General features: G+C 33.4%; 1 protein-coding gene across 3 annotated transcripts in view; it reads left to right on the top strand.

Moving 5' to 3' along the window:
* Nucleotides 1-13265, top strand: part of ABCA5 (ATP binding cassette subfamily A member 5) — a 74883-nt gene that overhangs the window by 10468 nt on the left and 51150 nt on the right. For all 3 annotated transcript variants that reach the window (XM_066386734.1, XM_066386733.1, XM_066386736.1), the window contains 7 exons: nt 228-389; nt 1965-2053; nt 3652-3881; nt 5440-5581; nt 6931-7119; nt 9128-9275; nt 11552-11720. In XM_066386734.1, coding sequence (XP_066242831.1) covers nt 228-389; nt 1965-2053; nt 3652-3881; nt 5440-5581; nt 6931-7119; nt 9128-9275; nt 11552-11720 — 1129 coding nt within the window. The remainder of the gene's footprint in view (nt 1-227; nt 390-1964; nt 2054-3651; nt 3882-5439; nt 5582-6930; nt 7120-9127; nt 9276-11551; nt 11721-13265) is intronic.

The following is a 13265-nucleotide window of genomic DNA, read 5'->3' as shown; positions in this document are numbered from 1 at the left end:
TTATGTAATTAAATGACAAATAGTGTGTGTAAAATTTTACTATTTGATTTTTTTTTTTTAGTATCTTTTTTAGAAGGGTTCTTGTTCATTTTCTAGGAAGCTAGAGCATAAAACAAAAGTACTTATTAAATATTGCCATTCATCAAATACAGTGGTAAATTTGGTCTATTGTATTAGGTAAACTATTTTAATTTGTGAGTTAACTATATTGTTGTAATATTTTATAGTCATAATTACCGAAGAATATACAAATGAAAAAGAATTGCTAGCATCTAGTCTTTTCAAGACCAACAACTTTGTAGGTGTGTTTTTCAAAGACCTCATGTCCTACGAACTCCGTTTTTTTCCTGATATGATTCCAGTGTCTTCTATTTATATGGATTCAAGAGGTAAATAGCCCTAAAAAATAATTGAAATCAGTTAAATGCATGTTTTTGCTGCTTTTAGTTCATATACAAAAATTTAGTATGGTCCAACATTGGCATTTTTCATTATACTTAATTGTTCAAATAAGAAAACTGTCAAGTATAGCATAAAAATATATACGTATACTCAAATAACTACCTATCTATACCTATGTCTCCATATATAAAATATATATTATTTTTTATTTTAATACATTTTCATATCAATTACAATAACAAAATAAAAATGTGTCTTGAATTAATGACTTCCTAAATCTATTTTTTTTCATGTACTGTATTTCTCCATCTATAAGACGTTCCCATGTATAAGACACATCTTAATTTTGGGACCTGAAATTTGAAAAAAAATGTATTACATGAAGTTATTGAACTCAAGTTTTATTCACCATAAAATTCATACAACTTCTTATCACTGTCAGAACTCCCATCCATCAGCTTGTCCTCATCTGTGTCTGATGACGAATCACTGTCTTCAGCAATGAGTGCAAAAACAAGTGCAAGAAAAGTGGGAAATGCAAGTAAAAAGATCTACAACCACTCTATAAGACACAACTAGTTTTTAGACCCCAAATATTTTGAGAAAAGTTGCATCTTATACATGGAGAATACGGTAGTTTTCACAAATGGTATATTATGTATTTTTAAAAATCTCAAGGCTTTCCATCACCGTTTTATATTTTATGTTTGAAACATGGAAAACAGCCTTCATTGCTTAAACCTGTAAAGAGACATTAACTACACACGTTCGTTTGTAGAGCAGTTTTTTTTTGTTGTTGTTGTTTTTTTTACAGAGGCAGAGATAGACAGGGACAGACAGACAGGAACTGAGAGAGATGAAAAGCATCAATCATTAGTTTTTCATTGCGCGTTGCGACTTCTTAGTTGTTCATTGATTGCTTTCTCATATGTGCCCTGACCGTGGGGCTACAGTAGACCGAGTAACCCCTTGCTGGGGCCAGCGACCTTGGGTCCAAGCTGGTGAGCTTTTTGCTTAAGCCAGATGAGCCCGCGCTCAAGCTGGCGACCTCGGGGTCTTGAACCTGGGTCCTTCCGCATCCCAGTCTGACGCTCTATCCACTGCACCACCACCTGGTCAGGCTGTAGAGCAGTTTTTAAGTCACTATGCTAAGTAGTGAATTTGTGACTTGATTCCAAAAAGCCCTTAAATAATTTTTTTTCTATTGTCTTACACTGGACTGTACTTTGAAGCTGATAAGTCACTGTAGAATAACTTACCTTAAAACAGAAAAGTAACTTATTTTAGATGACTGTGTTTACAATGAATTTCTTTCCATTTGTAGTCATTTACTATTCAGTATCCTACTACATGTAACTTATTTATTTCAGAAATTTCAAGTAAACGGTTAGGAATGTGATAGGTACTGTCTTTGAAGGGTAATTGCTTATTTTCTTTGGTCCTGTAGAGACTGAGTTATCATACTACTTTGGTAGACCTCTGTATGTTATCTTTCAAAGAAGGCATTTGCAAGTCTTTTTTTACAAATGCAGAATCTTGTATCTCACATTTTATCCCCATAGCTGGCTGTTCAAAATCATGTGAGGCTGCTCAGTACTGGTCCTCAGGGTTCACAGCTTTACAGGCATCCATAGATGCTGCCATTATTCAGGTAAATATGATAAAGGAAGAAAAATAAAGCCAAACTGTATTTTAACAATTACGTCCTAAGTCTTTACAATAGTATTTGGTTTGACTGCTGTCAAATGTACAAAATACATTACCTATTACAACTTCTTTAAGAAAAAAGGATAAGGAAGAAGACATATTTTCTGTTTCAATATTTTTTTGTTTGTTTCAATATTTTGAAACCCACATTTATTGGATGGTTTTAAAGATATGATTCAACATTCTATATATCTGTATTATTTTATCTGTGCTGACCATAGGTAATCTGCTCACGAAAATTAGGGGATATTTCATTGCTTCTCATTCAGTTTGAAATATTCCTTAATTTTTGTGAGCAGTAAGTATATTTATGAAATGTCTCTATTTGCAGACTTCCCCTTGAATAAAAATAACTTAATGAAAGTGAGTATCTTTATCCTAATTATAGTAGTAGATTTTACTTTTTAAATTAACACCACTTATTTGCCAAACATTCTAAGTTGTGTACTGATATTTAATCTTCACCAACTCTATGAGATTGGTGCTGTTACATCCATTTTACATATGAAACTGAAACACAGGGAGATTGATTTTCAAAAACTCAGTTAATGGCAAAACTAGTTCAAACTTCAGCTTTTTGACTCTCAAGTCTGTTTTAATACTATCCTGCCACTAGGATTGCATATACATGTTACAATTATATTTTAAACCATGCTTAGTGTTTCACATTTTTCTAAAAATGAACAGAAGGCCTTGAACAGAAGACCTATCTCTGTTAAGTTGTTAGACTGCTATATATGTTGTAAAATGACTACAATAATGCTTTACTCGACAGGGTTATAAAACCAAATGAAGTGACATATGTAGAATTGTCTTGTAAGCTGTCACACATGGTACATGTATTAACAGACATGTAATAGATATTATACAAATTCAGTAATACAGAAGTTTAAGATAAAAACAGTGAAATATCCGATATATCACCTTGATGGTGTTTTAGTACTTATTTGTGTTTTGGCAAGAGACCTTAGACATCTACAACCCAGACCACCCAAGATGAATAGCCCAAGCTGATTTCATTTTACACATTCAGTTGAATGTTAGATAGAAGTGTCATAAGGCATAGTTTGATTATCTATACGTGCTGTATATAAATATATATATTATAAAACAATTGAAGGACATACCTTTTACTTTTAAAAAATGTATTATTTAAAATAATTTTAATGAGAGTCTTTCATCATACTAATAATCATTCTTTAATTCTTCAATTTTATAAATGCATATATTTGTTAATATACATATATAATTTTCTGTTTAAGATTATAATTGTGAAATTTTATTTATTTTTTGACAAATTATTTTATCAAAGTCTGTATACTTCCCAACTTAGACTTTAAACTTTATAGTCTGCTTCCACAATGAATAAGAGCAGTATTCTACTCTATCATGGTATTGGGGTCAATCACATTATTCCAGATGTGTAGCTTCTTGAAAAGTATTTGTAGTAGGTTATATAAATTTTGTGTATATGTGTCACATTTCTTAGGGGCTACTGTCAGAACTATATTAATCAAATGTATTTATATTTTCCAATTATAGTTGAAGACCAATGTTTCTGTATGGAAGGAGCTGGAGTCAACTAAAGCTGTTATTATGGGAGAAACTGCGGTTGTAGAAATAGATATCTTTCCCCGAGGAGTAATTTTAATATACTTAGTAATAGCATTTTCACCCTTTGGATACTTTTTGGCAATTCATATCGTGGCAGAAAAAGAGAAAAAGTTAAAAGAGTTTTTAAAGATAATGGGACTTCATGATACTGCCTTTTGGTATGTTATTCAAAGTTTATTCAGTATGATTAATAATAATATTAAATACGCAAATCTTCAGAATTCTTATTTTGTTTTGACTTGGTAAGAGAGGTTCTACTGATACTATTTTCTTACAGAGATTGTCTTTGTCTTGAAATTTGATACTACTCAACAAGCTTCAGTAATTGATTGGCTTGTTTTAACATAAGGAAAGTAGGATTTGCAAAGCACATTGGTATTAGAAGTTTAAATTTTCTTTCACATTTTGTTTGAATTGATGGCGTGTGCTCCATGTATTTCAGTGTATTTTTTAGTTCATAGCATATGTGAGGTTTTGGAAATGTAGAAATTAATCATCTGGCATAGTGCTTCTCCAATATCACAGCATATACATGTTATGAAATATGAAAAATTTAGTTAAAATGATTGAAGTTTGTGTATATAGTTTATAGGCATTTTTTCCTGGAAAAATAAAAAGATTATTCGTGTAAATTAATATGAAAATATGATATATAAATAATTTATGGAGAACCAAATGTTTCACAAGTGAGCATTGTTATGCAGTGATAATTTTATAAAGGCCTGCATTTTTATTAGTAATTGTAGATGTGTTTTCCGTAATTTTCACATTATAAGAAAATTTATTTTGACCTCAGTTTGGGAGAAAAATTAGTTAATAAGCATGTAAATTGGTCTTACAGTCCATTTTACAAAATTTTGTCTCATTTAGCTCGATATAATTATTACTTTACCTAATGCTGTCATTACATACAACATATTTTCTTTGTTTTTATCCTCTTTTCATTTTAGTAGTGATCAGTATTTAAGAAGCACTGGGTTATTAAATTACTTTGTGAAAAAACAGTAGCTGGAATAATTTAGGCAAATCAGTCTTTCATGATTCACCTTTGTAAAATGATGGATTCGATTTCAGTAAATTAGAAATCTTAGCCCTTTTTCAGTGCTTTTATGGTAGCATACATTAAACCATGATCTACTAACTTGAAAAATAAAGACTAAAATGACACTTAATACTGTAGAAATTCCACTGAGCTCTGATTTGAGGAAAAACTTTGAACAAATAGAGTGACTCTATTGTTGATCTTCTTGATTGGACATATGTCAATATGTAGTAATTATGTTGTTGATTAGTGAGGTAGTCTTTATAGTTTAAATTACTATAAGCTATCAGAGGTTTTATTATAGCACATGCCATGAAGAAAATTGTTAGTCATTAAACTCTTGTATTTTAAGAAAATCAGAAGTTTTATATTTTGAACTTTTGAAATTCTAGATTTAATTTAATCATGAATTGCTATTTATTTGTTTTTTGACTCTTGCAAAGTTAATTACCATTTTATATCTACATTAGAGTATAATTTAACCAGTAATATATTTTTAATCACTTGTAAGAGCATTAATTTTCAGTACATGAACATTCACCGAAATAGGTAAATTGATTTAATTTTAAGAATAAAATGGTTGACATAAAGATGAAATTTTGTTTAAAGATACTTGTTTTTAACTGTTACGACCTATGCTTTTAACCATAAATGTATTTGTATTCTCATTTTAGGCTCTCCTGGGTTCTTCTTTATACCAGTTTGATTTTTCTTATGTCCACTCTTATGGCAATCATTGCTACAGCTTCCTCGTTATTCCCGCAAAGCAGCTGCCTTGTGATATTTCTACTTTTTTTCCTGTATGGGTTATCATCTGTAAGTATTTCAACTTGCAGTGGGAATAAAGAACTGCCAAAATATTTGACTAATATAGCAAAATCTTTTTTTTTTTAATTTTTTTATTCAGTGAGAGGAAGGGAGGTAGAGAGACAGACTCCTGTATGCACCCCATCCGGGATCCACCTGGGATCCACCTGGCATCCACCCCGCATGTCCACTAGGGGGTGATGCTCTGCCCATCTGAGGCATTCCTCCATTGCTCAGCAGCTGAGCTCTTCTTAGTGCCTGTGGTGGGGTCCATGGAGCCATCCACAGTGCCAGGGGCAGTTTGCTCAAACCATTCAAGCCATGGCTGCAGGAGGAGAAGAGAGAGAGCGAGAGAAGCAAGAGGGGAGACATGGAGAGCCAAATGGTCTCCTCTCCTGTGTGCCCTGACTGGGAATTGAACTCGGGACATCCACATTGGGCTGACACTCTACTACTGAGCCAACTGGCCAGGGCTGCAAAATCTTATATATATACTTTGGTTTATTTATAGTCAACTTTCCAGGAAGGACAGATTGTTAGGATGTTATTGATGAATGACTTACATATAGCATCATTGTACCTCCATATTTTTAGAAGACGTACAGAATAGTCTAAAGATTAGATTTAACTTTTTTCATATGATATATTTCACACACAAATCCTCTGAGTCTATCTATTACCATCTTCTTATAATATGAATAATTAAGATTTGTGTAGTGGATTCTTTATTCCTTTGTTTTGAGAAAATCCTGTTTCAAGTTAATTTATATTACAGGATGATTAATAAAAACATGTCTTTGATATTATTTTGATAATAATATAAATACAGATCTTTGAAAGTGTTGATATTCTTTGATATATTGGTTGAATGCTGGCTGTTAATGACCAACCTTTGTTTTAAGTGGTTCCACTTTTAATTCTGTTTTATGCACCCATGCTGTACCAGTCATTAAATTTTTGACTATTATTACCTCTTTTCTTTAACATAATAATTAAAATATAATTCATATACTTCTCTATATAATTGCCCGGTTTCTGCCTGGTTTTGTTTCATATTAATACATAAAATTTTAAAGATGGGGTCTATATTAAAAAGCTTATTGATTGATTGTTTTGTTCATGTATGTACATAGCTAAGTGCAGAGATATCTAGCTGTTTATGGTTTCTATAGAGTAGAGGTGGTCATGTTTGCCTATTATATAGATAAAATGTTTTTAAATTTGTCAGTTTAACACTTTAAATATAACTATTTGTATGAAAATAAAATATTCTACCATAGCATTTAGAAATTAATTGTATTTGTTTAAATACCAATGTATATGAACAATGCATTAACCTTAATATTTATATTTTATAGGTATTTTTTGCTTTAATGCTGACGCCTCTTTTTAAAAAGTCAAAACATGTCGGATTAGTTGAATTTTTAGTTACTGTGGCTTTTGGATTTGTTGGCCTCTTGATAGTCCTCATGGAAAGTTTTCCCAAGTCATTAGTATGGCTTTTAGGTCCCTTCTGTCAGTGTACTTTTTTGATTGGTATTGCACAGGTAGGTAATATATTTATGTTGCTTTCACTAAATATTTTTCTTTCCAATTCCATGCAGCATATTATAATACCATGAATACTACCTCTGATTTGCAAAAAAAGAAAAAAAATTAATTTCAACATGAGCCTTACCTGTGATGGCGCAGTGGGTAAAGCCTTGACCTGGAACTCTGAGGTCCCTGGTTCAAAACCCTGGGCTTGCTTGGTCAAGGCTCCTATGGGAGTTGATGCTTCCTGCTCTTCTCTCTTTCTCTCTCTCCCCTCTCAAAAAATGAATAAATAAAATCTTAAAATAAAATTTCAACATGAGGAGGGAATGATATTTGAATACTGAAGTACATTTTGTATTGGTTTTATTTATATTTTCTTCAATTTTAATTCGTTCATTATATCATCTGTTAAGTTCTCTGCTTTCTACTTTAATGTACCTGAGCAATTTAGTTATTGTAATAACTCAGATTAAGAGTCATTAGAAGTTTAAGCATCAGGTAATTTAGATTGCTTTATGTTTACATTGCTACCTGTTGTAACATATTCTCAGATGAGTGCCTGCAGAAAATTGTGTGTGGAGGAGAACAGATTTTTCATGACTGTGTAGTAAAATAAGTAGAGCTGGTAGATTTTATTGCTCCAGGATTCATGGGATTATCAGTCACTTAAATAATATTTTATACTTAGATTTATAGATTTAATTTTTAGTAGTCTTTACAGAGGCTATCAAGTTGTAAGGAAAACTTCTTATAAGAAACTTTAATTAGTAACAGTTTGGTTAATGTAATGGAAAGAAAGGTAAATAGTTTAACAGATTATTTATGTTAGCTGGGTAGAATATTGTGATTTGTGAGACTTAACGATCGATTGATTAGAAATACTGAGTTAAACAGATTTTAATTACTTAAGTCCTAAGAGCTGTTGTTATACATTTTAGAAATCCACTGAGTCCCTTTCACATAGGAAGCTAGAATTATAGATTCATAGGTTTTTGTTGTGAGTGGAAGGGATTTTTCATGTCACTTAGTCTGTCTCCTTTATTTTATAGATAAGGAAACTGAAATTCAGAATGTTATTAAAATTGAATCACTTAATGACAGTCTAGGACCTAAAGGCTCAAACTTTAGTACATTTCTTTCTGTTCTTCACATATATCTACTATGAGTAATTTAATAATTGTGTTAATAATTACATTTTAATTTTTTAATTTCAATTTTGTGAGAGAAAGGGAGGCAGAGACAGACTCTTGCATGCACCCTGACTGTGATCTTCCTGGCAAGCCCAGTAGGGGGTGGTGCTCTGCCCATCTGTGGCTTTGCTCCATTGCTCAGCAACCAAGCTCTTCTTAGCACCTGAGGTAGAGGGCATGGAGCCATCCTTAGTGTCTGGGGTCAGCTTACTCCAACTGAGCCTAAGCTGCAGGAGGGGAAGAGAGAGGGAAAGGGGTGGAGAAGCAGATGGGTGCTTCTCCTGGCTTCTCCTGTGTGCCCTGACTGGGAATTGAACCTTGGACATCCACATGCCAGGCTGATGCTCCACCACTGAGCCAACCAGCCAAGGCCTATGTAAATGAATTATGGTACTTCTTCCTTTTCAATATTGAAAAAGATGCTGACCATCATTTTATCCTTTAGTGCTTAATTTGTTTGCCTTCTATGTGGACCATAAATCTTTTGTTTGCATTAGTTAGTATTAAAATCAAACGTTATTTTTATTTCATTTGATAGTAATAATATTAGAATTAAATGGCCCAGGAGTGAATGCATACTAGTTTTAGAAGTACAGCATTAAAAACATGATTGAAAGGGATTGCTGTGATAAGCTTATAGCTTGATAAAGTTCTTATAAAGCTATGTTTTTCTTATAAATTTATATTACTAATTTGGTAGACTTTAATCTGTTAAAAGGCTCAGTTTGGTTACTCTTACTCTGGATATGAGGAGTAACTCTAAGTAGTGTTAGCTTTTACTTATTTTTACCAATTTTATATAATAAAAGTTCGTGTTTCATTTTTTTAGGTCATGCATTTAGAAGATATTAATGAAGGTGCTTTATTTTCTAATATGACTGAAGGTCCACATCCTCTAATTATTACTATTATCATGTTAGCACTTAATAGTATATTCTATGGCCTGTTGGCTGTTTATCTTGATCAAGTCATTCCAGGTAAGTCGATAATTACTGGCTTTAACTTCAAAGATTTTAGGGTATTTTTGTCCACACTAGGTCAAATTTAATTTTTTCTAGCCAGAGTGCCCAACTTGTATTCATTGTTAAAGCTTTTAATTTAATTTCAAATATGTATATTTTGTACCTTATGTCTTGACCACTAGTGAATATAAGATTCTATAAGAAGAGAGCAGTTTGTTTTGAAACCCTTAAGTCCTTAACTCAACTTCTTAACTTTATGTCAATCTTTTTTGGCTAAATTGTTGCATTTTTTTGCACTGAAGGTCCAAAACTCTGAAGCAATTTTGTATCTCCTTCTATTCCCCTCTGCTGCTGTCCTGCATTTATAGCAGTAATTTTCAACTGGTGTGCTGCAGGAATTTATTTTTTCATTGAATTTATTGGGGTGACATTGGTCAACAGAATTATAAAGGTTTCAGGTGTACAACTCTGCAACACATGATCTGTACATTGCATTGTTTGTTCACCATCCCAAGTCAAGTACCTTTCCATCTTAAAACATACAGCATTGTATATTTAGATGGTCAAGTAAAAAAATCATAGCCAACACAAAAATAGCTTTCTGTTGTAAATGAATCAAAATTATACCTATTTTTTTCCATATCAGCAAAACATGTACATACATACATACGTGTTTGTGTATTTTTTGGTGTGCCACAGAATTTTAGTAAGTGTGCCATGAAATAAAAATGTTGAAAATCACTCCTATAGATTCAAAATCTGAAATATCCAGTAGCCCCTTTACTTTTCCCTTTCAATTTCTCATTACTTTTGTCTGTGTTCTAGACCTGCTCTGATTTATATGGTAACCACTAAGCACATGTGGCTTTTTAAATTTAAATTCATTAGAATTAAATAAAGTAATTCATTTCCTCATAGCACAGGCCACATTACAAGTGCTCAGTAGCCATATATGGCTGTTACTCACCATATTGTCCAGTATAGATAGGACATTTCCATCACTGCAGAAAGTTGTACTGTGCAGCACTAGTCTAAACTGTTGTAATACTTCTCACCTAATTACCTACCTTAAGTCTAAGAACTTCACCATTTTCTTTAATCAAGTTAATCACCTGCTCAACAGCCTTAGTAGGCATATTCTTATTAATAGGTATATCTAATTAGAAACTCATTATATATTAAAGTCCTCTATAATAGTTTTATATTCTTAGTCTCTCCTTATCACTCTCCCCTTCCTCATTGTATTTACTGTTCATTTGTATAGTCCTATTTACTTATTTAAACACATTTCCAGGGTATCAACTAAATTGTTTTTGGCTACTAACAAAATCTTTCTAATTGGATTAAACAAGAAGGAAATCAGTTGTTTGACTTAAAAGGAAGTCTAGAGATACGATGGGCTCCAAGTTGTTTGACTTGCTCAACTGTGTCAGCAGGGACCCGCTTTCTCCATTCTTTGCCATCTTTGTCTTAGAGTCTGGCAGATTTGCTCACCTCATGGCCACCGGGTGTTACGCTTCTTTGTTCATGGCCAGTGGAGGAAGATTGGTGAACCTTGCTCCCAGCTAAGCCCTTTGCTTCTGTCTGATTGGTTACATGCTGATAGCTGGAGCAACAATAGCCCTAGAGCATGCCAAGAACTGATTAGATCGATTAAAATCTGTGTAATTGGGATTCAGTGTCTTTGAAGTACATTGCCTTCTAGAAGAGTAGATATTTTTAAAAATGTGAGTGTTGGATTTTGGGAGGAAAGGGGAAAATGGGTACATGCTATGTGGACAACTATCACTGTCTACCATATGTAAATCTCCTGTCCTGTTGCTGTATGATTTTCCTAATTCTAAAATCTCTTCTCTATTAACTATATTTACTTTCCTAAATGCTTTCTATTTTCAAAGACTAAGAGGATACATTCAAGCTTTCAGGATATATCCCTTCTCTAGACATAAAGTTTCCCTCTTCTGGACTCTTATTAGCATTATGGAGGATGTGCCTCCTGCTACACATTGTGTTCTAGCTACTTGGTATATATGTGTACTCATAAAGATTTAAGTTTTTTTAGTGCAGAAAACATGCTTTATTCGTCTTCACATTCCTGTGCACTCTCAGCAACGCTGAAACTATTTCCAAACTGAGTTATTTGTTAATAAAACTTATTTTCCACACAATATTGATTTAGTACTTTATATCTAACCTTTAGATTTAGGTTAAATATTTCACATACTGCCTTTATGATTTTAAAACTCATTTTCAGAAATAATTTATGATAACATAGGTTTTTTATTTTTCAGGGGAATTTGGCTTACGGAGATCATCTCTATATTTTCTGAAGCCAGCATATTGGTCAAAGAACAAAAGAAATTATAAGGAGTTATCAGAGGGCAACAATAACGGGAATATTAGTTTTAGTGAAATTGTTGAGCCTGTTTCTTCAGAATTTATAGGAAAAGAAGCCATACGGTATGATTTAATCGTTGGCAATTTAGTCATAAGAACTGCTTATGGAACATGCCGCATTTAAATACTACTATTTTTTTAAGTAACTTATGTAAGTAATTTATTTTAAAAGATTTGGTACACATTTCATGATTTTTAAAACAGTGTTAATAAGAGCTATTGCCCCCGCCCCCTTTTTAAATTCAGTAAGAGGAGAGAAGTCAGAGACACAGATTCCTGCATGTGCCCCACTGGAATCCACCTGGCAAGCCCACTAGAGGATGAGATTCTGCCCATCTGAGGCATTGCTTCGTTGCTCAGCAACCAAACTCTTCTTAGTGCCTGAGGTGGAGGCCATGAAGTCATCCTCAGTGCCTGGGGCCAACTTGTTCCAGTCGAGCCATGGATGCAGGAGGAAGAGAGAGAGAGAGAGAGAAGTTAGAGGGGAAAGGGTGGATAAGCAGATAAGTGCCTCTCCTGTGTGCCTTTACTGGAAATCAAACCCAGACATCCACATACTGGGCCGAAGCTCTACCATAGCCAACTGGCCATGGCAAGAGCTTTTGTCTTTTAAGTTCTTATTTTCTTTGCAACCATTTAGAATAAGATTGCTGCTAGGTTTGAAATTTTATGTTTCAAGGAAAACATTTTAAATTAATAAAACCAGGTATTTACATAGTTAAGTTATGATATTTTAAACTTTCTCTGTTATGTAGAGTAAAACAGAATAAATGCTATTTTTGTAATTTGATTCAGGGTTTGTTGTCTAAGTTATATAAAATATTAAATTGTCCTTCCCTGGCCAGTTGGCTCAGTGGTATAGCATCGGCCTGGCGTGCAGGAGTTCCAGGTTCGATTCCCAGCCAGGGCACACAGGAGAAGAGCCCATCTGCTTCTCCACCCCTCCCCCTCTCCTTCCTCTCTGTCTCTCTCTTCCCCTCCTGCAGCCAAGGCTCCATTGGAGCAAAGTTGACCCAGGCGCTGAGGATGGCTCTGTGGCCTCTGCCTCAGGTGCTAGAATGGCTGTGGTTACGACAGAGCAACGCCCCAGATGGGCAGAGCATCGCTCCCTGGTGGGCATGCCGGGTGGATCCCGGTCCGGCGCATACGGGAGTCTGTCTGACTGCCTCCCAGTTTCCAGCTTCAGAAAAATACAAAAAAAAAAAAAAAATTAAATTGTCCTCTGTTAATTTCATAGACCGTTATATATTGTGACAAATGAATATCAGTTTAATTTCTAAGTACCAAAGAAATTAATCACTATTTCTTGCTAGATCAGTCAAAGCCAAATTAAAAAATAATGAGAAAGAGAAAAATAAAAGTGAAAGAAAGAGTGAAGTACAATTTGTTTTTTACATTTGAGAAAAATGTATAAAAGCTGGGGAGAGTGAAATACTTGGGATGTAATTATTGGGCCAGTGGCTGTTTTTTTAAGAGTAAATTCAAGCAGGTCAATAAAACCATTAATTCTTTTAAAAATTTTATAAAGTATTTAAAATGGAATGAAAGAATCACTTCACATTTATAGAGAGCTTGAAATGTGTACTGATGTGAAATAAATAGCATTTG

The sequence above is a fragment of the Saccopteryx leptura genome, chromosome 5, assembly GCF_036850995.1.
Source record: "Saccopteryx leptura isolate mSacLep1 chromosome 5, mSacLep1_pri_phased_curated, whole genome shotgun sequence".
Taxonomy (NCBI): domain Eukaryota; kingdom Metazoa; phylum Chordata; class Mammalia; order Chiroptera; family Emballonuridae; genus Saccopteryx; species Saccopteryx leptura.
The sequence above is the reverse complement of the archived record's forward strand: the minus strand, read 5'-3'. Positions and strand labels throughout refer to the sequence as shown.